This window comes from Gambusia affinis, linkage group LG09, assembly GCF_019740435.1.
Source record: "Gambusia affinis linkage group LG09, SWU_Gaff_1.0, whole genome shotgun sequence".
In the NCBI taxonomy this organism is placed as follows: Eukaryota; Metazoa; Chordata; class Actinopteri; order Cyprinodontiformes; family Poeciliidae; genus Gambusia; species Gambusia affinis.
The window spans coordinates 4824513-4850805 of NC_057876.1; the positions used below are offsets into that span (position 1 = coordinate 4824513).

The window sequence follows — 26293 nt, forward strand, 5'->3', positions numbered from 1 at the left end:
CTGTGTCCACATCTCCTCTGTATTGTACGGCATTGTTTCAACTTGAAGGCTTAAGGTCCGATTGTACGGTTTAAGCCGCCTACCCCTCCTGTTTTATTCACAGCAACATTTACCCAGACAGATCAAATGAATTATTCTGACAGTCTGCCAAAGGCTGCAGCGTTGCGCTCGTGTGCGTGTAGCCGCAGGCTCCAGCTTCAAACCTATAGATGGATTATGATAATTGACTGATCTGCATTCACCTAGTGTAATGTAACCTCTGGAGGGAGAAAAGGGGAACTGCGTGGGAGGGTTGGAAAGGTGGAAAGCATGTAAAGAGAAAACTTAGTAGGGAGGGGAAGGAAAGATCTCACACAGAAAGAAGAGGTTTTAAAAAACAAGGCGGACGGTGTGGTTCTAAAGAAAGGAAACAATAAAAAGAAGAAGAAGAGAGTGACTATATTTATGCCGGGACATTCTGGGAGGTGAAAGAAGAGGGGCGAGATCAGGGAGGCGAATGAAAGAGCGCAGGAGAGGATGGAGAGGCATTCCTGGCTGCTGGCATAAAAGCGGCGAGGAAGAGGAAAAGCAGCTAATCTGAAATCCAGATGCCTTGGGGACCAGCAGAGGGTCAAGCCAAACCGATCGCTCCATCCCCTCCACACACTCTCTCCTCGCAGATCAACAGGACGAGGACAATCAGCTGGATACTTGTTAACATCGGTGTCTCTAGTAAAACTTTGTCCATCACAAGGAGTTTGTTGTTTTCTCTCCGTAGTTTGTTTTCCATCTCCTGGAGGAAATCCCAGGTGAGTCCCATGTGAACTTTAGAAAGAGATCCTCTTAAAGGCTCCCAGATGTGGGGGGCCAGCTTTAAAGATGTTGTTTTCTGGCACTCTTCCTTGTATTGGCCGTCTAAATTTCTATATAATTTACAAAAGTGACCTCAGTTATATACTGTAGATTCAGAATAATGTCTGTTTTCATTTAGCTGCATTAAAGAGCTTTTGCTGACTGAAAGTAAAGTATTTGCAAAAGTGATGCATATCACTTTCTAACAATTTATTAATTTATTTCAGTCTAGTTTCCAGTACAAATATCTTAGCACACATGAAATACAAGGTAACTAACATACAAGCAACTTTTCTACAAGATATAGCTTGCTTTACTAAAATCATTCTTAATATTTATTTTTAAAAATATGCTATATTATTTTTTTCACCCATAACATGGAGAAAATGTATTTTTATAAGTGAAGAAATCTGCCAGTGCAACAAAAACAAATCAATATTCGGGGATTATTTACTTAAAACAAGTTCCTATATCTTGTTGAAAACTGACTTGTGAATAAGTTCAGTTTTATTCCAAGTGTGCTAAGATATTTGCAGTTAAAACTGGACCAGATATAAGATGATGTGTTTTTGCAGTGTACTCAATCAATCATGCCGTCTTTCAGCTGTTAACATAATCAGACAGCAGTAGTATCAGAGTGCAGCCATTAAACTAGTTGAAAAACATGCCGACAAACCATTGCAGCAGCATCTAAAATCTAATTTCTACTAAGACAAAGCAGGGAAAGCAGAAAAGCTGTGAGGCTCTGTACTCTGACTCAGACTTTTTCAGGAGGTTCGTCCAGTCATGTTGTTGCCTGTGAACACTTCGGGCAAAAAAAAAGAAGCGCTGCATAAATACAGCATTTAAAATTTATTAGACACTCTGCTATGTTTTAATGACTAAAGAGGGCCAACCTGTCCTAATAACAAGCAGCAGGTAGTGAATGCTTACGAAGAATGCTTAAATTTATGCTCTAATGAATGGGGATAATTACAAACGAAGCTACAGCACAAACAGTTTAGGGCTAGCTTGATAGTTTGTTGGCTTTTTGAGGTATTTACAACTAATGCCTGAAAGGAAAATTCAAAAGCAATCCAACCCTTTAAAGAAATCAACTATAAAAAGTTCCTTATCCCGTGTGCCAAGTGCCAATCTATAAAGCCACTTGGGAAAAGATGCTATCCAGCAGAGAAACAATGGAAATGCATGTTTCTCTGCATTTGATATCGTCGAGTTTCATGGAAAACATGTGGATTTCATACTGCGGTCCTCTTAAGACGTGTGTTATCTTGAAAAGAGCCGCTTGGATTTGGCCGACCGTCAGCGCAACGTTCCTTATTTAAAGATGTGCTGGCTTTGATCTGACATTCTTTAAAGAATCCAGCGGGTTTTCAGATCCATTCAGGGGTTTTTTGTTTTTTTTTTATCAACTGAAACTAGGAGATCATTGGATGGAGCTTGAAGCTAAGCAAGCAAGCTAGCACATCCTTCTAAGCAACCATTTTGTTCCCACAAACAAGCTTTGGATACATTTCTATAGTCTCATCAGAGTTTCTCATCAGAATTTATTCAAATCGGATGTTTTCAGTCAGAAACTCAACTTTTAGATCAACAGGATTGAGATATTTTCCGTCCTACAAGTTTAATGTCAATCTGCTTCATCAATTTAAAAAATACTTTTGCTGTGTGATTGAGATTATTGTCCTGTTGGAACACCAGCTGTGAAAACGTTTTAGCCCTCCAGTTGTTGAAGTTAAATAATTTGTTTTCAGTACTCCACCCATTTGAGCAAGTGGCAGCAAAAACCGATTGTCAGGTTATGCTACCACCATAACCTGACAATGGTGGTAGCATCATTGTCAGGCTGTACTGCCTTTAAATTGGTACAGTGGTCTTACGTTTCTTGAGTTGGAAGGCTTCACCAGGACTCCTTTAAGCAGTCTTCTTGTCACTGTGCCCACACATTTCTCCAGAAGGGGGTGCTCTTCTGGACTTGTCCATGTGGGAAGCAAAGATTTTCAGACAAGTTTGGAGGTTTTTATTTTGAATCATGGAGGTTTCTCTTGGTCAGCACCTCTCAATGCATGGCAATGTAAAATTTGCTTCTCTGTGGACTGATGTCAGTCGATCATTCATATGAGCTTTTCGTCTAATTGAATAATATTGCTAAAAATATATTAGTGATATTATATCATATTAGTTTTGGCAGACTAACAGATTCCAGGCCATGATCAGACTAAAATAACATATTTCACCAATAATACCATCTTTCCATTGTTTGTGATTCTATAAAATGTGACCACTGTCACATTTTATAAACCATGATCAAATCTAAATAAAACACCCTGCTGGTAAATCTTTTTTTTTTTTTTTTTTGAGTCACATAACTGCATGTCTTTCAGTTCCTTCTACAGTCATTAGCTGTCAGACTGAGAAATCTTAACCTGACTATATAAAAGCAACATATTTTTCATGCAAAATGACAAAAGGCAGGCAACCAGTAGCACAAAAGTATAAAACAGAAAAAAAAGGTAGAAAAAGTGCAACTTTACAAATGGAAAGATAAATTATAATGGGTGTACAGATAAATCAATGCTCCAATCAATGCTCAAGCTGTGAATCAAACTATTAATGGTCAATTTATGAACATTTATTAATTCAATAGTCAGCCTTCTGAAGATGATCCACTGAAAAGCACCATATAGAAAGATGTAAAGAAAAACAAAAGACTTATTATGGTTGTACTGACAATAACACACTGTACCAGACAGACAACATATGATTTTGATACACAGGATGTCAGACTGGTTTGTGCTCCTCCTCCATAAGGAGTACACCACTTTCATCTCTACCAGACACATGTGATTTATATCACATCTGTCTATCTTTGCATCTTCTTGTTTCCTCCTTTTTGGGGTGTAATCCTCCTTATTTATCTCCTTATTTCCAAAATATGAAAAATTTACCCCATACCAGCTTTTTTTAAAAATGCTTCAAGATGAGAAAGACATTAGTTACTGTAGAGAACAGAGATGAGAGGGTTTTCACCTTCACCGTGAATTAGAATGAACTTTTTGTGCTTGACCTCTGCCCTCTGACTTCATGGGAATGATACGTTCCTCACAGATAGAACCCCAGTTCTCTTCCATGGTGTGACAGAGTGATATTGTGTGTTTCAGTGGAAAAGCAACATGGCTAACGACACAAATTGAAAACTCACAGATCTCAACCCTACTCTCCTGCTCCATCTGGTACCAAAGCCAGATCCGAAAAATACCAAAGCAGGACAAAGATGCTGGCAGAGATTTAGATTTGACAAAGTTGAAAAATAAAATCACAATTTCAACTAGCTGCTTATTTTGCTTGAAATTTTTGACAAAAAACATTGCAAGTCCAATTTGCTAAAGCCAGTAACCACAAATTGGGTCAATTCTTCCTGTGGTCAATTTGTACTTTAATTTCACACTCAACCATTGACTTCTTGTATGCATGGTTGTTTGAAGGTACTCTTGTTTCCCACAGTCAGTAAACACACTGAACTACCCATAAAGCTGAGTGTGTGTGTAGTGCTGTAATGTGACTGTGTTAGTTTGTGATGGACTGTCCACGTGTAGTTACATCCATTTCCCACGCCAGATAAAGCAGATAGAGATCAGATATAGCAGCAAGCATCGCTGACCTACACGTGGCTTAATGCGTTTATCAGGTCAGGAAACCCGAGTGGCGTGTGGCTTTGTGATGGAGAGAGACAGGAGCGCGGAAGTCAAATCCAAAGAGGAGGATTATCAATCTGCTGTCGGAATGATAATAACATGACAATCCGACTCCTTCACACACTTTACCGTTTCTTTCTCTCTCTAATACGCACAAAGACACACACACACACACACACACACCCACACACACACGCACACACACACACAGCTGCTAGGTGAATTATCCTCCCTGTATGGAAGAAACACAGACTGAAGTGGAAACCAGAAACCCCCAAACTGGCCTCTAATGACTTGAGAAATGCGTTTGTTACTTAACATTTCTCTTCCTGCCTCTTCTACAGATCAGTGTGAGAAAGAATGTGTGTGGGTGTGTGAGAGATGTAAATAATGCGTTATTCACCCCTCAAATCACATTATTATTTTGGTAAACATTTTGCTGTCTCTAACTTGATGTTTCACTAGTTTTGTGGTGTTTACCTGCTTTACATTTAGAGGCAGTAGTTCAAAAGTTCAGTTGTTGTTTGTTTTTTTACCCTTTGTCAAGTCAACAAATAAATATTGATCTAAAATAGAAACTCAAGATCGTCCAGAGATAAAAAGAGAAGAAAACAATTGAATAATCTTACCAGGATCCCACACTTAATTAACAACAGGATCCAAACAAATTCACCCGTGAATCTGGTAACTCCATGTCAAGTCTTCATCGACTTTTTAGGTGTAAAACTCAGAAAGCTCCATTCCAGCTATGCACAGCCAGCACTTCTATAACAGCGCCCCCGGTGGCTGGATGAACAAACAGGTTATAGGTTTGGAAAAGTTGGCTAAATGTCTGCAGTTACTTTTTCTAGTCTATTTTTTCCCCTTGTGTCACGCCCTCCTGAAGAGTCTCTGAACTGGTCCAGATTAAAAGTTGAGTCTTTAATCCAGAGTAGAGACAGTTGATGGGTTGATTGTGTGCTGACAGAAAAAGATGTATTGCTGCTCTTTAGTATGATTATGTTGGACAAACAGAAGATTAGTTCTTTGTCATCCCCCAATGAGAAAAGACCATGACAGGCAGACATTGAGCGGTTCTGTCAGCCTGGAGGGAAAAGTAATCCCAAACTTGGAGATTTTTCTCACAACTCTCATATTTTTCCTCAGACTTGCTAATGCCCCGTCTCTCTTTCCCCATCTCTTTCAATTCCAAATCTAATATCCAGCAAAGGGAAACGTTTATGAATGCGTGGAGGTTTGCATCACATTAGGATAATTTCTCTCTTTCATCGGGTGGAATCAAAGCTACAAGTGACAACTGAATCCCAGACGAGGAATGTGTTCATGCTCATCCTGAAAACCTGTCAGAAGATCAAAGACTGAATATGAATGTAAGCGGCACAAAAAACTGTACGGCCAATTTATTCAGGTAGAGATGTACAGCAGAGCCTCGCAAAGAGACTCAAGGATGGAAATGTTTGACGTTCGGTCACGTCATGGACTCAAAGGTTTAAGCATTTTGTGTGTTGCGTGTTTCTGGATTTTGCTTTGAGTCTGTTGGCTTAGTTCTCTGATAGCTTTGCAAATCTGAAGGTTTCGCCAATTCAGATTGGATGGAGTGCATATTTTCAAGCCTCACCACGGGTTTTCAATTGGATTTAGTTTTAGACTTTGACTGGGCCATTGTAACAATAATAAAAAAATAAAACATCTACTGTAGCTTGAGATCTTAAGGATCCCAGGTTTCATGCAGCCTTTCACAGGCTTTCTTGTCCTACATTTGGCTCCTTTCGCCTCCAGCCAACTTCCCCGTCTCTGCTTAAGAAAAGCATCCCACAGTATGATTCTGCCGCTACCATGTTATATTGTGTCTGATGTTTAGTTTTTGAGCACATTTGGCGTTTTGCATCCAGGATGGTGAGAGTGATAGAGAGGGTTTATAGTATGGGAGTGGAGATGGACGTACAGAACCACATTATGGATATGGGAGTGGAAGGACAGGGTCCTGTCGAGGACGACATCCAGAATTTAGGGGAGGTAAGCATGGAGCTAAATGAGAGGAGAAAAACCATCAGATTGGGAAAGGATGTTTTAGTGCCAACAAGAATGAGATTTGTTTTTTTTCTCTAATAAGCTGAAGAAAATTATTAGAAAACCAGCGGTTGAGCTCACAGAGACAATCGGTGAGGGTGGCGTTGTGGCGTCAGGTTTGGTGGACAGGTGGAGCAGGATGTCATGCAGAGACGGATTTACAAACCATGTGACCCAACGAGAGGGAGGTAGATAGTAAAACGTAGAGCCCCAAGGACAAAGCCGTGGGGAACACCAGCTCTAACGAAGGATGACGGACTGAAAAGATGTTGAATGAACTGAGATATTGAATGAATTACTTCTCTGCTTTCCCCACCATTACAACCGGTGATCCCCAAGGCTCAGTCCTCAAGCCCTTACGTTTAGAGGTACTTTCTGATGATGATTCTTCTTAGGATTAAAAAGCAATAACATGTTTACTATTGACATTTCTCAAAGTATCAATTACTCTCATTAGATACTGGTTTATATTTGTTGCTCACAGATTAAATGCATGAACACATTTTTGTCGACATTAGTCTGTGTAATCACCGCTCTTTGCAGGTATGTTGACATTGGGAGGACTCTGACTGACCTCCAGTCATGGGGCTTCTATTCTGCACCAAATCACTCTGCAGGCTGGCTGCAGCGTGGTTCTCCCTGTTCTTCTCATCACTCCTACTGCATACGGTAAATCATTATTGCAGATGCTGTTGATTTATTGGGGATGGGAGCAGTTAAAGTTACAATGTTAGAAGAGGTGAATAACCACTCGCTTTCTTATAAAGAGCAACGCAGGTGGTTTTACTTTCCGGCAATTGTGGAAAAGTTGAACGTTTTCTATTTAAATGTTAAGTTTACGGTGGATAGTTTGAATAATTTCTCTAAGAAAATTCATCTTAATCTTAATTTTCTCCTTTTTTTTTTTGTTTTTAACCTTCATTGTCCTTCACGTGTCCCGTAGCTGGCCCACGGCGTTCCATCCTGCCCACGGAGCTGCAGCTGCCCGGGCACTAAGGAAGTCCACTGCACCTTCAGACACCTCGCCACCATTCCCAAGGCCTTCCCTAAAACCACAGAAAGGCTCAACCTGGGGTAAGACTCAGCCAGGAGTTTGTTCCAAACAGGAGGCATCTAGACGCTATGGGGGATGGAAACTCTCCCCCTCATCGGGATGCTATAAGGAACAGAGTGGAATTGAAATGTTTTCGTTAGACAACGAACGATCAAGCACTTACGGAAACAGTTCTGTTTTTGAGACATTTTATCTTTGTCTTGGAACGCTGGAGACAAGACCCTTGTAGTCCAAAGTGGAATCTGAGGAAGGATTCACGCAACCAGCAACAGCTATAGTAAAAAAAAAAAAGCACCAAGAGATTAATGGGGGAGGAAATCAGATGGAGCCTTATTAGTGTACATAGTTAGATACAATCTGATTTCAGATTGAAGCATTAGGACTTGACAGAGTGGCTTGCAAAAGTATTAATTCAGAAACTTTTTCTGCACTTTGTTGCATTGAAACCATAAACAGAGTAATTTGGGGGGTCATTTATTGTGACAGACCAACACAAGATACAGCAGACCCAGGTACTTGTTGGGGGTTAGGAACCTAAAATACATTTTCTAGTAATTGTCTAAAAAGGTTTTACGACTACCTATTTTAATAAGACATCAAGTATACCTTAATATACATTAGCACACAGTGGAAACCATCTTGGCTGAGGAATAAGCCAATCAGCAACAAGAAAAATAAATGGCGCTTCTGAATGTACAAAAACGAACCAAAAGTGTCAAGTATCTCTGCACCTAGAAATCTCAGCCTCCAATTTTCTTTGACCTGTGCTCTGCAGCAGAGTCAGCGATTATGCTAATTCTTTCCTAACATTCTTGCAATCATATGTTGAACGTTTCCAAATTCTGGCAACAATTCTACCTGATAGTGTTCATTAAAGATTTTAAAAATATTTTTAAATTGTATCAATAGCTGTTTTATAACTGTTTAATTTGTTTCCCCTTACTTATTATGTTTTCTATTGAAATTAACAATTATTACTAAAATATCTCAGAACGTGTTCATTATTAATCATCATCATCATCATCATCATCATCATCCTCATCATCATCATCATCATTCTTGTGTTACTGCAGAGTTTTTCTGACCCGCCCCGTCTCGTATCCGCTCATTTTCCTCGGACTCCGGTTAGCAGCTAACCGTTAGCTGAGATGGCTCTATTTATAACCTCAGAGGGGAGGGGCGGGCCAATGAGGACTGAGGGATTTCATTGGATAAGCCCAATGTCCGTCAATAAAATCAATCAATGGGCTGTCGCGGTCGATAAAAATTTGATTTGATATAATTTTTGTGTTAAATTATGACAGCGTAGGGCCGCCAGATATGGACATTTAGTGCATCAGTCTGGACTCCAGATGGTCAGTCCTCCCCTGGACAGAAGTTCAAACTGAATGCAGCTTTTTTTTTGTTTGTTTGTTCAAATTGCCAACCCGCCACGGTGGAGGGGTGCGTTGCTCCAATTTCCACGCCACTTCATACTTTTACCCACATTTGGCCAGTGAGGGGCGCTACTGCACAAGTCCCCCCACAGTTTGTTAAAACAGCTGTTCAGTGAGACGTATTGGAATGGACCACAAAATTCTACAAAACAGATTTATGAAAATAACCACACTTAATAGAAATATACCAATTTTGGAAGGGGGGGGTGATTTTTATTTTTTTATTTTATTTTTTTTTTTTTGATAAAATGTTTTTTTCCGTAGGAAGAGATCTTTTTCCAGCTGGTTTGAAATTAGTGTACTTTGTAAAACTGCAATAAATTTTCACGCCAGTTTGTATAAAGCAGCAAAGTGTTTATTTGCAGGCAGTGGCCTCCATGGGCAACACGCAGCCGCTCGCATAGTTCCTCAAAAGTCCAGATTGTCATTCTAACCTGTTGAATCCAAAGCTCATATGTAAAATTGCCGACTACAATTTTCCCCAAACACCGCAAATGTAGCCGCTCCAAAGTAGGCTGGGCTTGCCACAATATGACGCAGACATCTCCTCTGATTGGCTGAAAGATGATGACCGCGATCACCATGGCTGCACTATCAATATATCTCAACAGTTTACAACCGCAGCAGCCATGATTTTTAATGACTTATTGCAACTTATTTTAATTAAATTTCTTATTAAATTTTAATGGAAACACCACAGATGCAAAATTACGTATTTTCGGCATTACAAAGGTTTTGCACACATTTGTAATAGAAACACAGCTAGTGACACAAGGTGTTAGGCTGCAGCTCTTTGTGATAAACACAAGAAAAAGAGCTTATGGGAAGTAATATAAACACTAGTAGTCAGTTGGGCCTCCTAGTTGACTTAGAAACAACCAGCTGTAGTTGAGTGCACAACTTGAATCCTTCCTCATATTCCTTCTGCCAGTATCTTCCGCAGAGTGAAGGAGTGCATCTGCTTTTGTTAACAGAAAAGCACTAAACCTGCCAGGGTTTGAAGCTGAGCCCCTGTCGGGGAAACCTACACTAAAGTGTGTGCATTCATGGTAGTGTAAGACACTGGGGATGAAAGTGAGACCTGCATGATATATTGCCAGCTGGGCAGTACAGGGGGGGAGCAAATTCTGGAAACTTCCATGTGTGTTTGGATGAGTAGGGGTAACTGCAGCTTCCTGGTCGATAACTCTGACAGCCGTGACATAAATCCATCCAGATCCAGCTGACATTTGTTTATTTGTTGCTTTAAAAAACATTTTGTTCTCAAATCTTCTGAATTTAGTGTGAAAGTGTAATCTGTTCTAAACGGGATAATTCTGGTTCGTACAAAAATAAAAAACCTCTTATCTGAGAAAGTTTTTTTCTAAATGATAGCCCTTAAAGCTACATGCTACATACTGTCTCCACTCTAAAGCTACATGGTTTAGTGATGGAGAAAATCACTGTAGGTCAAAGGTTGACCAAATTCTCTCTGCTACTCTTAAATCCTCCACTCTGTCATCCCCTGATAAGTTTTTCTTAACTTTCCTTTCGGTGAGCCCATTCCCCAGACAAACACTGGCTAGCAAACAGCTAGTAGCATACCTCTCCATCCCTAGCAAACAGCTAGTAGCATACCTCTCCATCCCTAGCAAACAGCTAGTAGCATACCTCTCCATCCCTAGCAAACAGCTAGTAGCATACCTCTCCATCCCTAGCAAACAGCTAGTAGCATACCTCTCCATCCCTACCTCCAATAGCAGACCACCAGACTGATCCTAAAGGTTCCCTTTTCATTGCAGAGTCTGTTTATTTTCTTTCTCTTACAGTTACAACAGCCTGACAGAGGTGGAGGGGTCAGAGTTCAGGTCGTTGCAGCAACTGGAAATGCTCATGTTGCATGGAAACGACATTAGCAGGGTCCAGACTGGAGCTTTCTACACCCTGCGGTCACTGCAGGTACTTCTTCTTTTTTTTATTTTTACTGTTGGCACATGCATGTGTTTGCACGTTCTTGTGACTGGAAGCAACATTAACGTTTTGGAAAGGTTCTTGAGAGGGAATGCAACTTTCTCAAATCTGGTTAGCAATCATGAGAAAGGTTTGTGTTTGACGCCTCTACAGACGCACAGAATCAAGCCGACAACTTTTACAGCATTTATAGCTACTTTGTGTGGCTCATTCTCATATAGTTCTAAACTCTAGGTGGCACTGTTGGGTGCTTATGGAAGGTCTAGCATGTCTAGAAGTAAAAAAAAAAAAAAAAAAAAAAAAATTATAGTAGCAAGATGGCGACACAAGTGAGCTTGTTGGTGGGAGCATCGTTTTTACTCGCTGAGCCACTAAGATGTCTGTATTCACAAACTTCCACCAGGAGGAGTTCTTTTTCTCTCACAGAACTGTCTGCATATGACAAAGTTTTAAAAAATTTGGTCCGTTCCCTGAAACGACGTAATTTGACAATTGACAATTATCAGGAAGTATTAACTGGACCAATATTGGAACTAATTCTTTGGTTTTATTTTGTTTTTAATCAGTTTTAGCAGATCACAGTCTGAGTACCAATGTAACCAAAGGAAACGTTTGATCAAAACTAACGTATGTCTTACAGAACTTTCTGCATATGTTGTTTTCACATCATTTCCAGGTCAAAAAGTCCCAAAAAAACCCCCAACAGCCTAGATTAAGTTATAGGTGGACATGAAAACCCACACACAGGTTTGGCCTGGCAGATGACTTTTCTTGTTTAAATGTTACTGTAATTTTCTTCAGCGCTGGAACATCACAAAGAAAATTGCGGTAATGAGGCCGGCAAAAGCTAGTGGATGCATTGTACCGAACAAACAAAGTCATGGTAGTTCTTTCCTACATAATCCCTACTTGGACAGTAATGAGCTGCACTTTGATTGCTTCCCTGTTGCCAGGTCCATATGGCTGCAATTACAGGTTGAATTTGATCTCAAGCAAAACAAAAGTCAATGGACATGAAATAGATGAGAAACAACGTACACAATACATTGGGCCAATTGGAAAATACACTGGGAAACAAAAACAGGACACTGGACCTTATGTGACTTAATATTACTTGAACAGACTGAGACTGAAACATGTTTGGTTAATTCTCAGGATCAGAGTCTACAAGCTGCAGTTGCTATTGGAGGCTAGCTGTTTCATTGTGTAAAATAGCTAATAGCAAGTGTACTTTCTTATTTTATTTCAAACAGATCCTGAAGCTGAGCTACAACAAGCTCACATCAGTGAGTTCTGGTCTCTTCGAGGGCCTGGTCACTCTGGTCCGGCTCCACCTGGATCACAACCTTATAAATTTTATAGAGCCCTACTCCTTTTCTGGTCTGACCTCTCTGAAACTCCTACAACTGGAAGGGAACCAGCTGAACCAGATCCATCCTCACACCTTCATAACGGTCTCGGTACTAGGAAGCTTTTGGACCTCTGGACTCAAGTAAGAAACCAAACAGCCGGTGGAGCTTTGTGTCAGTTTACATTTCTTAAATCTTTGGCCAAGAATTTTACTTGAGGCATGTAGAATATGTACACAGTACACAATTAATGACAAGAAACATGTTGTTTTGTTTCTTAGACACTTACACCTAGCAGATAACCTGCTGGAGGAGCTTCCTCCTGCGGCGTTAAAAACGGCTCCCAGGCTGGAGCTCCTCACGATCCACGGTAATCCCTGGAACTGTGACTGCCAGCTTCACTGGTTCGTGGAATGGAGCGCTACTCACGAAGGTGAATTAATAAACTTTTGTGAAAGATATATTTATAAGCTCATCTTCGTTGCGGGCTGGACAGGAACTCATGTTTCTTTGTTTAAGTATAGAAGTTAAGGTAAATACCAAAAGCTTCTTCTATGACGCACCTTCCATGGACCCTTCGCTAAATTTCATAAATTATTACTTAATTGACTAGTTGGGTCTTGGGTTGGTTAGAGTCCTGGTTTTTATTTGTTTTGGGTTAGTGTTTATTTGCTTTTTTTTTTTAGTTTAAAGCTTATGTTAATTTAAGAAACATTTTTAAAAACTGCCTTAAGAAAAGGATTGGTGTGTCTCCCTTTTTTGTCTTGTCCTCCTGAGTTCAGTCGCGACAAAATAAAGTTTAATAATTAATTAATAAAGATGAATAAAGTTTCTAGGTATCTCTATCTATATCTAAATAGGGGCTCGACACATGACAAAACAAAATCCAATTAAATATAACCGAACAACAAACAAGCAGCCTCTGATGTAAAGAGCAGCCAGGTTTAAATAGGTGCAACACTTGGCCAGATGCTCCCAGTCAGGGCAAACCCCAAACCATCTTCCACCAGAAACAAGAAAACGGTTGATCGGGGACATCAGGAGGAAAGGAAGGACTCATCACAATAATAACAACAGAAGTTTGGTCACCAGGTGGCTCACTTGAAGAGCAAGAAGATCATTACTGCATGTCCTACCCCTCTCTGTCTGCCCTCCTTCCTGTCACGTTACTAATGAATAAAGACCACTGGTGCCACAAAAAATGTTGAATAAAAAAAAGTCGTCCCAAAACAGAACCAGGAGGAACCCCACGTCCAAAGAGATGACAATAAAGAAACCATGAAAATGAAAACAGATTAAAATCCTTACAGAGGGCTTCATGAAGGCTTTTTCAACCATCAGACCAGATCTCATGTTATGAATATATACAAAAATCATAACAAAGCACTATTGAGACTGAGATCACTGTTTTTACATGGACATAGAATCTAAAGAAAACATTGCTTTGGTCCTGTTCATCAGACAAGTGGCTGTTTATTCCAAGCTAATTTGCTTTCCCTCCCCCTTTTACTGCCTCTTGGGCAAAATAATAACAGTTTCATTTGTTACATATTTAAACATATTTGATCAGGTCCATATGCTTTCTGTTTGGATGAGCAGCAACGGTTGACAACATATTTTCATGCTTGTAACAGAAAATGTTTTTCCTCTTCTTGTCAGTGTTTTTACTGTTTTATGCCTTCTAATCTTTTCTTTTTATTTACTCTTTTCCAGGAGTAGTGAAATGTAAGAAGGAGCGTGGCTCTGCTGAGACGTGCCCTCAGTGCTCACATCCTCAACTCCTGAACCAGACCCAGCTCCTGGACTTGTCTGTAGGCAAGCTCGTCTGTGAACGCCCAGTTCTTCGATCCCCACTCAAACAATGGGACAATCCTCTTTGGGCGGAGTCTGAAGTTGACCCTGACCTCCCATACACTCGGGACTTAGAAAAACCTTTGGGCGAACTGACCATCGTTCTCTCAGACAGCCATGGAAACCGTGCTTTTGTGTCATGTGACGTGCGCCATCCGGGCGATAGCTCACCTATTGCATGGGCTTCAAATCAGCAGTCACCCATGGAGATTTCTGTGAATGTGTCACTGGTGACCATCCTGGAGTGCGAGATCGATCGAGAAACTCTGCAAAATCTTTGGCAACTGGTTGCTTACTACTATGAAACCCCAGCAATTTTAGAGAGAGGTCAACAGAGGGTTAATACTAGCAAAGTTACTTATCAGTATTCCCAGGTTGTCAATGAGAACTCACCCTATTTCACAGAATTAAAAGGATATTTAGAAGCAGAACCGGCATGGCTGCTTCAGCCTAGAGTCACAGTAAAGCTAAATAGGCAACTGACAACAACAAGGAAACTTGTCATGGATTTCAACACTTTAATCACAAAAAACATCAACAGCCATGAGAGGCAAGAGGATGACAATGATGTTACTTCATCCTGGGCATTAATCCGTAGAGGAACAACTGGAAGGGTTCAAACTGCTCCAGAGGAGACACAGGTCCATTTAGAGTGCAGTGTTGTTACCTCTGACCCAGAAGTAAAAGTAGAATGGATGCTTCCTGATTTATCCACAGTAGAGGAAGCGACAGATAAGATAGAAATATCTGAAAGAGGCCATCTTGTAATTTCAAATGCCTCTGTCTCTGACTCAGGCGTCTACCACTGCATAGTCCGAAGCAAAGCCGCTGTGGACTTGATGCCACTTAGGCTTACAGTCAAAGAGCGGTCACTTGGTCCAACAGCTTTAAATGGGCAGAAAATTATGCTTGAGACAGGGAACTCTCTGTCTCTTCCTTGTGAGGTGACCTCAGCTCAGCCAAGTCAAACCTTGTGGTACCTCCCCAAAAACCAAATTCTCCTGCCAATGCAAAAGACGAGAAGAGCCGAAGTGATGGAGAACGGCACTTTGGTGGTTAGGAAGATGACACAGGAGGATGCAGGGGAATATAGCTGCTTGGCCTCTAATCTGTACGGAGTTGACATGCTTTCTCACATGGTGGAAGTAACAGGAGAAACGGATGTAGAAAAGACCAAATTACAGACTGACAGAGAACCACTTATTGTGCCACTAGAAACGGATGAAGGGGAGGGCTCAGGGGGTGACTTTCAAGAGACTATACGGCCTTTTGCTACACAGCTCCCAGAGAAGGCAGGACGACCAAACAATGACTTGTTTAAGAGAACACGTATGAAAAATTTAAAGAAAAAGCCCAATAAATCTGTTAAGGAATTGGATCCAAATCGCTGGGCAGAGATACTGGCCAAAGCTAAAGCTAAACCGAGTGTTCCTCTGCCTACTGAGCAGTCACTAGAAGAGCCCAGTACAGTAACAATCCAAGCTAGCACTGTCCAAACCTCATCTTCTAGTGTGAGCACAACTGCAGAGACTTTATTGTACTTTACAACCCCTCACTATGCAACGCAAAAAAGGTTTTCCTTTCAACAGAAAATCAATCCTGAATCCCATTCAAGAAATGGCAAAATGGAGCATGTCTACAAGGTACCCAAAATACAGCAAAGTCAGCTGCTGGATGTAGACCCTGATATCCTTGGAAGTACAGCACCATCCTTACAGCATGTCCATCACACCCCTAAAACAGTACAAAGTTTCACAACTCCACCTAATCTCCTTGTCAAACTACCAGAAACCAAACAAATTGACGAAGGAAGAAGAAACTTTGTTCCTCATTGGTCTAACAGGAGAAGACCCTTCCAAAGACGCAGGAAGCCCCCAATGAGAAAACTCAAACCACACAAAAACCCCTTCTACCAAACATCTAACAACCCCCAAGGAACTGTTCCTCAAAAAACAATTACCACACCAACAACTACAACCACCACTACTACAACTACTACCACAACAACCACTACTACTACAACAACAAACACCCCTGCTCCAACTACAGTGGAGTACAGTGAACCCTTACCTGCTGAGTATGAGATAGAAGACAATGAGAAATACTATGAGGATTATGACTACAAGAGTGGCGAAAGCTTGGAAGCTACAGACGATGTAATCAGTGAAATCTCTCCTGACACCCATCTCCATGATAGCATTACCCCTTCTCCACTGGACAGAGAAAAAATTTATCATCTGAATCAACAAGAATTTCCTAATCCAAAATTGGAGACTCAAATTTTAAGGAGAACTGAAGATGTAGTAGACTTTGAGAAAAGCCCGGTAGAGAGAGAATGGATCATAAAACAAACAGAAGAAACTGACAGCAACAATGAAAGTAATGATAAAATCCTTGCAAGAGTAAATGAGAGTGAGAATATGAATACATCAGAGGTGCAAGAAAAATTTACCAAGGAAGGTGAGAGACACAAGGAAAAATCAAAAGCGCCAATAGTTATTCAGAGCTACAATTCACAAGATGAATTTTCCTTAACATCCCGTAACAGACAAAGAATCACCACACGACCTTCACCTGATCAAAACCTGCCTGCACAGCCAAAGACAGCAAAACCAACTATAAAGACTGAAAACCACCACCCACAAGTTATGGAACCACTTCATCCTTGGCTGCATCAGAACAGCCATGAAAGAGGACAAACCAGCAGTTCCAGGACTACACACACAGATCAGGACAGAAATGCAGTAAGACATGGTCAAGTAAATCCCAGCAGGCATTCCTGGCCCCCTAAAGTTCCTCCGACCTCCCGCTGGTCCACACACCATCATCAACATCAATGGTCTGCTCAAAGGCCATTCCCTCACCCAAGGCAAGGTAAATACAGCTCACACTAAGATATAAAGAAGCTTGAGTAGTTTTTTGTTTACTCAAACAACCTTTGTTGTCGATTTTTCTTGCTTAGCATCATGAGAGCAGTCACTAAAAGTTACAACACATGGTCTGTTTATAGGGCTGACACCCACTCATCGACCCTGGCCTTTCCTTCACCCGTGGAGTCATGGCTCGTTTATCACCAACCGACCAGAAATAACAGCTGAGACTGTAAAACCAACACCCACTGTCTCAGGAATAGACCCTTCCAAATTTCTGCCACCCAATTACTCTCATCATAATCATCAAAATCACCACATTGACAGCAAGACCCAAACAAGAGATCATCTGTTTCTTTCCAGGCTCAGAAACCGATACAGACAGGTAAAAGGAGGGCTGTGTTTTTGAAATATGTGATGAAACAGGATTTCTCATTTCCCTGTTTCAGGAACTAGAATTTGTGTTTCATTTATGTTATAAAGCAAACTTTTTAAGCCCCTGGTAATGCTATACATACTTTTTGGATGATCTACAATTAGCCACATTTGAGATTGTGACTTAGATTGGGATAGTGAAATTTTAGGGTTCTTATTGTACACCTGGTAATGTTTGTACTCAAATTTATCAACAATTCTCGTATTTTATACATTTAAAACATGAACAAATATAACTTTCATTTTCTTGGACCATCCTCACTAGTGAATATCGTCTCTACTGAATGATAGACATTCATACAATTTGTTATAAATTAAGAGAATTATTACATGCAATTACGTTTTGCACAATTTTGAACTGAGAATTTGAAGTTTGTAAAAATCTCAATAGACTGACCACACTGTTAAAGGCCCTAAGAAGTATCCAAAGTGGTTTTTGGGGTATTTGCAGCCCTTTGAATAGTTTTAAGTGGCCGTCAGTACAAACTCGATTCACCAGCAAAAATACTTTGGAAATTTTCAAGGACAGAATACAATATTCTGTATAAAATCTTTTAAAACGGCAACTTTTAGGTACGACTTGCAAAACATAGACACATATGTAGATACAAAACAAAATCCGCATGTGTAAGAGTAGATCAGAATGCCCAGCTCTGGTTTGGATTTTTTCAGGCCCAGCTTGATCGGATTGCTCAGCTCGGAAGGATAGCCACACCCAAACCCCGGATTGGCTACAAACCTCCTCCTCCAGTCACACCTAAAAAAGACTCTCCGTCCCTGCATAGATCTTTAACTCTGAAACATCCAGCAGCCACTGCTTCATACTTTCACTCCCATGAGCACTTAAAAGCTGCTAAACCGTCATATTCATCATTCCTGGAACTCCCCTTAAGCCCTCCTGGAAACCCACCAACGTCTCCTGCTCTGCTTGGAGGTAGGTGGTCTGTTCAGGGAAGTAAGTCTTAAAAAGAGCTGACATTTATTTCTAAATCTATTTTGCACCATTCATAGTTTTGCTATGTCAAATTTCTTTTCAGGACAAATCAACCCCCCGAATCCGACAGCTGCTGCTCCTTTCCCATGGATGTTTGGAGTTAATGGGATGAAACCTCGTATAACCACAGTTAGTACAGCAAGTGTGTCAGTGCTGGCCGAGGATGATGTGTTCCTGCCCTGCAAAGCATCCGGGAACCCTGAACCCAACATCGCTTGGACCAAAGTCTCTACAGGTGAAATATTGAAAGAAAAATAATGGAAGAAAGAGACATGAAGCAACGTCAAGACGATAGTGGTGAATTTTTATCTTATTTGTTATCTGTACTGCCACTAGGTGCCACTATCCCAGCCAACAACAAACACGGGTCACGTTTTGAAGTCTTCAGGAATGGAACTTTCCTCATTAAAAATGTGCAACTTCAGGATCGAGGACAGTACCTCTGCACAGCGCACAACAGGTTTGGATCGGACCGTATGGTGATCACCCTCACAGTCCAGACAGAAGCTCCCAGAATCCAGCCGCCCAAGACCGCAGAACTATCAATCTACTTAGGGAAAACTGTGGCATTCGACTGCCTCGCTTCTGGGAAACCACCTGCCCAGATTTCCTGGATTCTCCCAGACAGGACATTTGTGCGAGACCCCGGGACCATTCACACTGTCCTTTCTCCAATGTCTCTGCTTCAGAACGGGACGCTCAGAATTCACTCAGCCAATTTCTCCAGCAAAGGAGACTACAAATGTATAGCAAGCAATGCAGCTGGTGCCGACACAGTCACTTATCAACTCCACGTGGCAGCTTTGCCTCCGAGCATAAGTGAAGGAGTACAGGATACAGTGATCATTCAACCAGGTGAGATATGGCAAACAATTCTACTGCAATTACATCCTGTTGAGAACTTGTCTTGTTTGTGGCTTACAGTAGTTCATTTACCCAGACAGGAGCATGTATGCCCACTGCTCTGCAAAGGGTGAGCCAGTGCCTGCTCTGAAATGGACACTTCCATCAGGCGTCCATGTTAAAGCATCACAGTTTCTGGGAAACAGAGTCTTCGTCTTCCCAAACGGGACACTGTTTGTAAAGAATGTTATGCCATCTGATGGTGGGAGGTACGAACTGTAAATTGGCTTAATTTGATGAATAAAATTAATATGTAATTGAATTTAAACATATCACGAGCAGTACTTTGGATTTTTTTAAGTAACTGATTTCTGCCTACAGGTGCGATGATGTGAATATCAAAGTAGACACAAAGAACATTATGACCTTAGCTAATGATGCTTCCAGGATAGTTGTAGCTCAGTTTTTCCTATTTGTTAATATTTCTTCTCAGACATTAAACCTTTAACCTAATTGTCCCGATTAATAATCAAGGACAGTTTGTCTTTCCCTAATCGACCATTCAAACCAACCTCAAACTGCAACAAAATGCTTTTACAAGTTCACAAGTAAAACTAAGAGCTAAGTACCAGCTAGCTAGTGACAACAACCTTGTATCTTGGACTGCCTTCCTAAACATTGAAGGAACTCTGATCTGTTAGTACCTCCCTTGGATGCTCTAGACAATTAATCAGCAGATAAACTTCATGTCCTCCCTTTATGTCACAGTATCTAACGATAAAGAAAGAAAAGGGTAATCAATAAGGTAATTGTAATCAATGTCATTATCACAGTTTTCAGCAGTATTGGAATTAGATGCTTACCTGAAATTGGATATTCCTAATTGTCAGAAATGTGATATCTTATAAATAATGTATATGAAATGACAACATTGTGTTTTGAATGTTGTCTAATCAGAATTGAATAGGAAACTACATCTCCTCTCTTTATAGACAACATATTCAACTGACATTACTGTTAATGCCATTTTCATCTCAAAAACGTCCTCAAATGTGGCTAATGTAACAAACTCCATAACTGGACAGCAGAAAATCTGAGAATTGACTAGAACTTGACAAGGTTAACGTAGAATTAAAGGACAGTTGCATTCAAGTACACTGGAACCTCTCTGCTAAAGGTTCCAAGTTTGTAAACCTCTTCATATTTCATAACCAAATGCAAAGTGAGCTCAAGGTCGGAAGGAGTTTGACAAACCAAATTTCCATCTACCGGTACAGGTATGAGTGTTTGGCCAGCAACGCAGTGGGTATTGCCAAGCGAACAGTCCTGCTGGAGGTGAGAGAAGATTCCTCCTCTTTAATACGCCATGGTCTTCCTCCTCCTCCTCTTCCCATCCCGCCAACCCAGAGTCATGGTTCTCCATCCCGTCAACATGTCGTGTCAGCTTTGTACGGTTCTGCTGTCTACCTCCACTGTCCAGAGTCCACTGGATCCTCAAGAGGGACTTTCTGGCAGCTGCCCTCTAAGATCATCCTGGAGCATCAATACAGGCACCTGAAATATCCTTTGTGAACAACCACTACACTGAACTGCATCATTGTAATCCATGATTTTCTGCCTTTAGCCCTGAGAGACCAATTAAAGTTTTTCGTAATGGGACCCTCAGGATACTTCAGCTAACAGAGCTGGACGGTGGAAATTATCAGTGCATCTTTCAGAGGCCTAATGGGGAGGACATGGAGCTTTTCCAGGTAAGACCAGAAAACATAATAGTTTGAAGTTCAGTTTGCAGCACAATCTTTCCAGTGGGTTTCTTTCTATCATTTGTCTCAGGTAACTTTTTCATTAGCATTCTTTATCCTTTAGAAGATCAATTTAAATTGTACATCTACATCGTACGGTTAAAAGTAATGTCTTTCTTGACCACTGACAGTTCTATTATATCAACCCTTACAAAGCATGTTTCCACCAAGCTGTAATTCTTCAAAATTTATTCCAGTTACCTTGCTGGTGTATTTTAGAATTACACCAGACATACATCTTTCTAGTTCCAGGTAGGAAGCAGCAATCCAAAGATGGGTACATTGTGGCAGACAACATGGACAACACTGATGTTCGTACGTGGCGTTTAAATAATGCTTAGCTGGTACTAAAAGGCCAAAAGTGTGCCAAGAAAATATTTTCTATAGTTTAATACCACCAGTGGTAGTTTGAACCGTTGATTCTTGCACCTTGTTTGGTCTTCTGCTGGCTTCTTTAAGGTTTAATGTGTCCTGCATGGCTGGGTTTAAATGAGTGGGGCATCTATCATCTTGAACCATTATGCCAATTTTCTTCTGACCTCTGACTGAGCAGTTTCACATACACTACTGCCACTCACTTTATTTTTCTACCATATCATTCAATGCAAAATAAGAGCAATGGTTGTAAACAAAAATCACAGTAGATCAATAATTTCTGAAGTGCTTAAATGACAAGGTCTGACTGACACCAACAACCATGCCATGTTCAAAATCACTTAAATCCCTTTTATTCCTCCAGCCTGATGTGGGATTTGAACCTAGAACGTCATGTCTGCACTGAGTTGCTGCCATGGTGAATGCTGTTTATGCTAACAAGCTAGTGTATTACTCACTTTATACAGCCAAAAGACCATTTTAATAGTCTTCCAGTGCTGACCACATTACATCTCTACATTTAACAACATAAAACACTATCGTACAGATTGTGACCCAAATATTTTCAAGATATCAAAGTTCTTGCCAGGAATTGTGAAAACAATGTTTCTTGGCAACTGTCAATGCCTACTGAATACTGTACATGTGATTAGAAAATGGCAATTTTTGTCTGAAACATTAAATATGTATTCACCTCAACAGGTAGAAGTGCTGATGACTCCCCCTCGAATTGAACATGTAAGGACCGCACAGACCAGAGTGACTTTCGGAGAGAATTTCCAGGTAATTGCTCAAAATTAAGCAGAATTTTAATATTACTCTCGTTCTAATGTCACATGTATCATTTAAAATTTTGCTTCTATAATTTCCATTGTAAACCAAAGAACAGAAAATTCTGGCTTTCTGTTTTTTCTTTTTTTTTTCCAACAATACTGTGATTCTACTATATCACAACATAAACCATCGGAATCATCCTTTCTTCTTCTTTCGCTGTTTTTGATCCAAGGTGGATTGTGTTGCAACTGGCTTACCCAACCCAGAGGTCTCCTGGAGTCTTCCAGATGGAACGTTAGTTAACAATGGCCTTCAGTCTGACGACAGCGGCCTTCGCAATCGACGTTACGTGATGTACGGGAATGGAACTTTACTTCTTCAGCAGATGGGCAGAAAAGACGAAGGCGACTACACTTGCCACGCAACAAACAAGCTAGGCAAAGATGAAAGAAAACTCAGTGTCAAACTGGCATCAAATGCTCCACAAATTGGATTAAAATCACAATCACTTGTGAAAGTGAAACTGGGAGAGGCAGTCAAACTGAGCTGTCAGGCAACAGGCGAGCCTAAACCCAGAATCACATGGATCTCACCACATACGGATGTGATACCACCACTGTCAGACAAATACAGGGTTGTAGGTGATGGAACGTTAATTTTGAAGAAAGTGACACTGGCCGATGAAGGGAAATATGCCTGTGTGGCACGAAATTCTGCTGGTGATGATATTAAAAACATGATCGTTGAAGCTGAACTCCAGGAACCCTACATTAACAGTGTGAGAGGGAAGAGCTCTGCAAAGCTTTTGGCTGTTTCCTACCAAACAGCACTTCTGGATTGCAGAGTGGAGGGAAAACCTGAACCCAAGGTCTGGTGGCTCACTCCATATGGACACTCACTAACACCACCCTACCTTGGCGGTCGCTTCCAAGTCCACCAGAATGGAAGCTTAGAGCTGAGAGGTGTTAGGAAGACAGATGCAGGCAGGTACAAGTGTTTTGCTAAAAATCACCTGGGTGAAGCCTCCCTTTCAGTTGAGATGGAAGTGGCGTCGCTAGCTGAGAAACCCAGCTTTGCCAGTCCTAATATTGAGATTTTACCAATTAAGCAAGATGGCGGTGAACTGATTCTGGAGTGCCCCGCTCGCGGCATGCCAATCCCAGAGATTTCTTGGGTGCTGCCCAACGGGACTATGTTATCACCCGGACGGAGACTGCAGCGTATTATGCACCATTTTGGAAATGGGACTCTGTGGATCTCTCAGCCAACGCCAAGTGATAAGGGAATTTACCGGTGCCTAGCAAGAAACATTGCAGGACAAGCAGAGAAACGTTATTCCCTGGAGGCTGGCTGGAAACCTGTGATCAGAGGAACAACAGGTAGGCTATCACTTCTCAAACCCATCACAAGTAGTTACCATTTTTAATTTAATAGGTAATTACTATTCTGGTCCTTATTTGTTATGATGTCCAGAAGAAAAAAACTTTTTATCCCTAAAATATCCCTAAAATCTAATCTAATTCTTATGATTTTATCCAATCAGGTGGAATGAAGATCACTTATGGACTCAGTCTGAACCTACCTTGCACTGTTGATAGCTGGCCACAGGCACTGATTACATGGACCCTACCCAATGGAGTAGTTTTGGACAAACCCCAGAACATTGGTCGAATATCTTTCCTCACCAATGGTACCCTACACGTGAGGCAGATTGCCCCCTTTGATAAGGGAACATATATTTGTAGAGCCTCAAACTCTTTTGGATCCTCAACTCTATCTTATCCCGTTATCGTGATGGTTTTCCCTCCCCGGATCACAAGCACAATGGCCTCCATCACAAGAGTGATTCGAGGAACCCCAGTCTTGCTACGGTGTGCGGCGACAGGCATCCCAAAGCCAGATATTTCCTGGACGTTACCTGGGCGCACCACGCTGTTACCTCACAACCACTACACAGTGCAGGGAGGGGTTCATATGACAGACGGGGGTAGCTTGGTCATACAGAATCCTGTGCTGACAAACTCTGGAATTTACAAATGCAATGCTAAAAATGCCCTTGGAACAGATTTCAAATCAACATACCTTCAAGTCATTTGAGGGACCAGACGACTCTCATAGCCGACTATGACTGAGTGAAAATTCTTTGTTGAGGACTGACTAATGATGATTAAGATGTTCTGCTGGCAGATGTAAAACAGCTTGACCTGTGGCTTTGAAGCTTCAGTTATTATGGATAAGATTTTTCTTTTGTAACTACAGTACTTGTTTTGCATTTCAAGTTTTGTTCAACTCTGCAGATTCACACTGAAATATATTTTTATGAAGAATATTTTTCTATAGGAAGCTTTGGTTTCTTGACTTTCCACCCTTATAGGCATTCCAAAAGTCTCATGTGGTATTGTTGTTGATCCTCTGTGTTTGAATATTCTAGGCGCTTAATATGTCTGGGTGTAATCTGGTGCTTATATCTAGACATAGCTATCTCTGTTATGGCAGAAATATGATTTACAGTGTTTTCAACTGTCTCTATATCCATGTTTTAAAATCTGTAAGGAATTTAGGGTTTCATGAAACAGAAGAGTTCATCACAAAATGTTATCCTGAATGAGTCACCATCAAATATAAACTGGACACAAACCTGTTTGCAATCTTTTTCTGTGGATTGTAACAAAAGCATTTGAGGAAAATTTGCTCATTTGGAGATTTTTGAGTTGAATATATCGAAAAATATCCTAAAGGAAATGCAGCTTTGGAGGCTGAATACTTCCGAAGGTAGCATTGCTTGACATGTAGATGGCCGGTGTTTCCAAAGCAGCCAATCCAGGTGCACCATTCATTTTCCTTGGTGCTGATTGGCTGTACCCCCAAGACCAGAAATAAGGTAGACCATGGATGTTAGCTTCTGCAGTTGGGCTCAGATAGTTTATATTGTGTGTATTATTGCATATTAAGGTTTGAACTATTAAAATAGGCAGTTATAAGCATTTTTAGGGACGGTCCTAAGTATTTATGGACGTCAGCTATTTTTGGGTGGCTGTGGTCTCTCCCACTACCAGGGGTTCACTGTACTTGTATCCTTTGCAAACAACTGTATGGTGTTAAGTGCCACATATTGGGAAATTTTGGGGTATTTTCCAGATGAAGATCTAATTGCGCTCAGATTGTGCTCTACTTTGAAACATATACATTGCATAATGTATTGCAAGTATAATTATCATGTCTATTCTCACATTTGTGGGATTACAGGCACATTGTGACAACATAAAAATATGTTTGCATAATTTATGAGTCAACAAAATAAACAGGTGTTGATGTTTTTATCAATTGCCTCAGTACTCACTTTCTGAAGTTAGCAAGGCTTCATGAAATATTATATGAAAAAGTCAAAAAGCAACACCTCATGCTCTGATCTGAAGAAATGTAAGATTAGTTGAGAAAGTTACTTCCATTAATCGGTCAGGAAAAGGTCACAAGGTCACCTCTAGGGGCATTTTAACACTGATTAGTCTTGGTGGGACTCGGTTCAGTCGGGCGAGGAAAACCCAAACATTTCACATCATTTAGTTTGGTTCACTTTAACAACACGTTTTTAAAACCAGGGTGTCCCCTAGCCTGGCGGGACACCAGGCCTTACTTGCCCACCCACCAGGCTAACTGTCATTTATTTAATTTAAATAAAGCTTTTATAAAAGTGATAGTAAAGACAGATTAAGCTAGGTTTATAGTTGGTACATTGACCTGGGCCTCACACAAATTGTGATGCCTGCACCTCTGAATTTTTGTAACCTTTAACATTTTTTAACACAAAAACACGATGGGCCGCTGTTTGACTGCCCTAGCCGCCGAGCTTAGCAGGTTTTGTGGAGGAAATCCTGAAAGCAGAACTGCCTTTATGTAATTACAGCAGCTGTTCAACTGGGGCGCTATCACAGGAAGCTCTCCATCATGCTGCAGGCGGTCCAGA

General features: G+C 40.9%; 1 protein-coding gene across 1 annotated transcript; it reads left to right on the forward strand.

Annotated features, from left to right (window-relative positions):
- Positions 1-675: 675 nt before the first annotated feature.
- On the forward strand, positions 676-25629 carry si:ch211-159i8.4 (matrix-remodeling-associated protein 5). The gene is made up of 17 exons (XM_044126198.1): positions 676-788; positions 7140-7265; positions 7540-7670; positions 10895-11024; positions 12290-12528; positions 12667-12818; positions 14099-17110; positions 17247-17491; positions 18214-18475; positions 18579-18770; positions 18872-19390; positions 19476-19647; positions 20656-20928; positions 21003-21129; positions 22258-22338; positions 22562-23708; positions 23873-25629. Exons 2-17 carry the CDS (start codon positions 7179-7181, stop codon positions 24424-24426), a joined length of 7323 nt encoding a protein of 2440 aa, XP_043982133.1. The 5' UTR covers positions 676-788; positions 7140-7178; the 3' UTR covers positions 24427-25629.
- Positions 25630-26293: the final 664 nt, after the last annotated feature.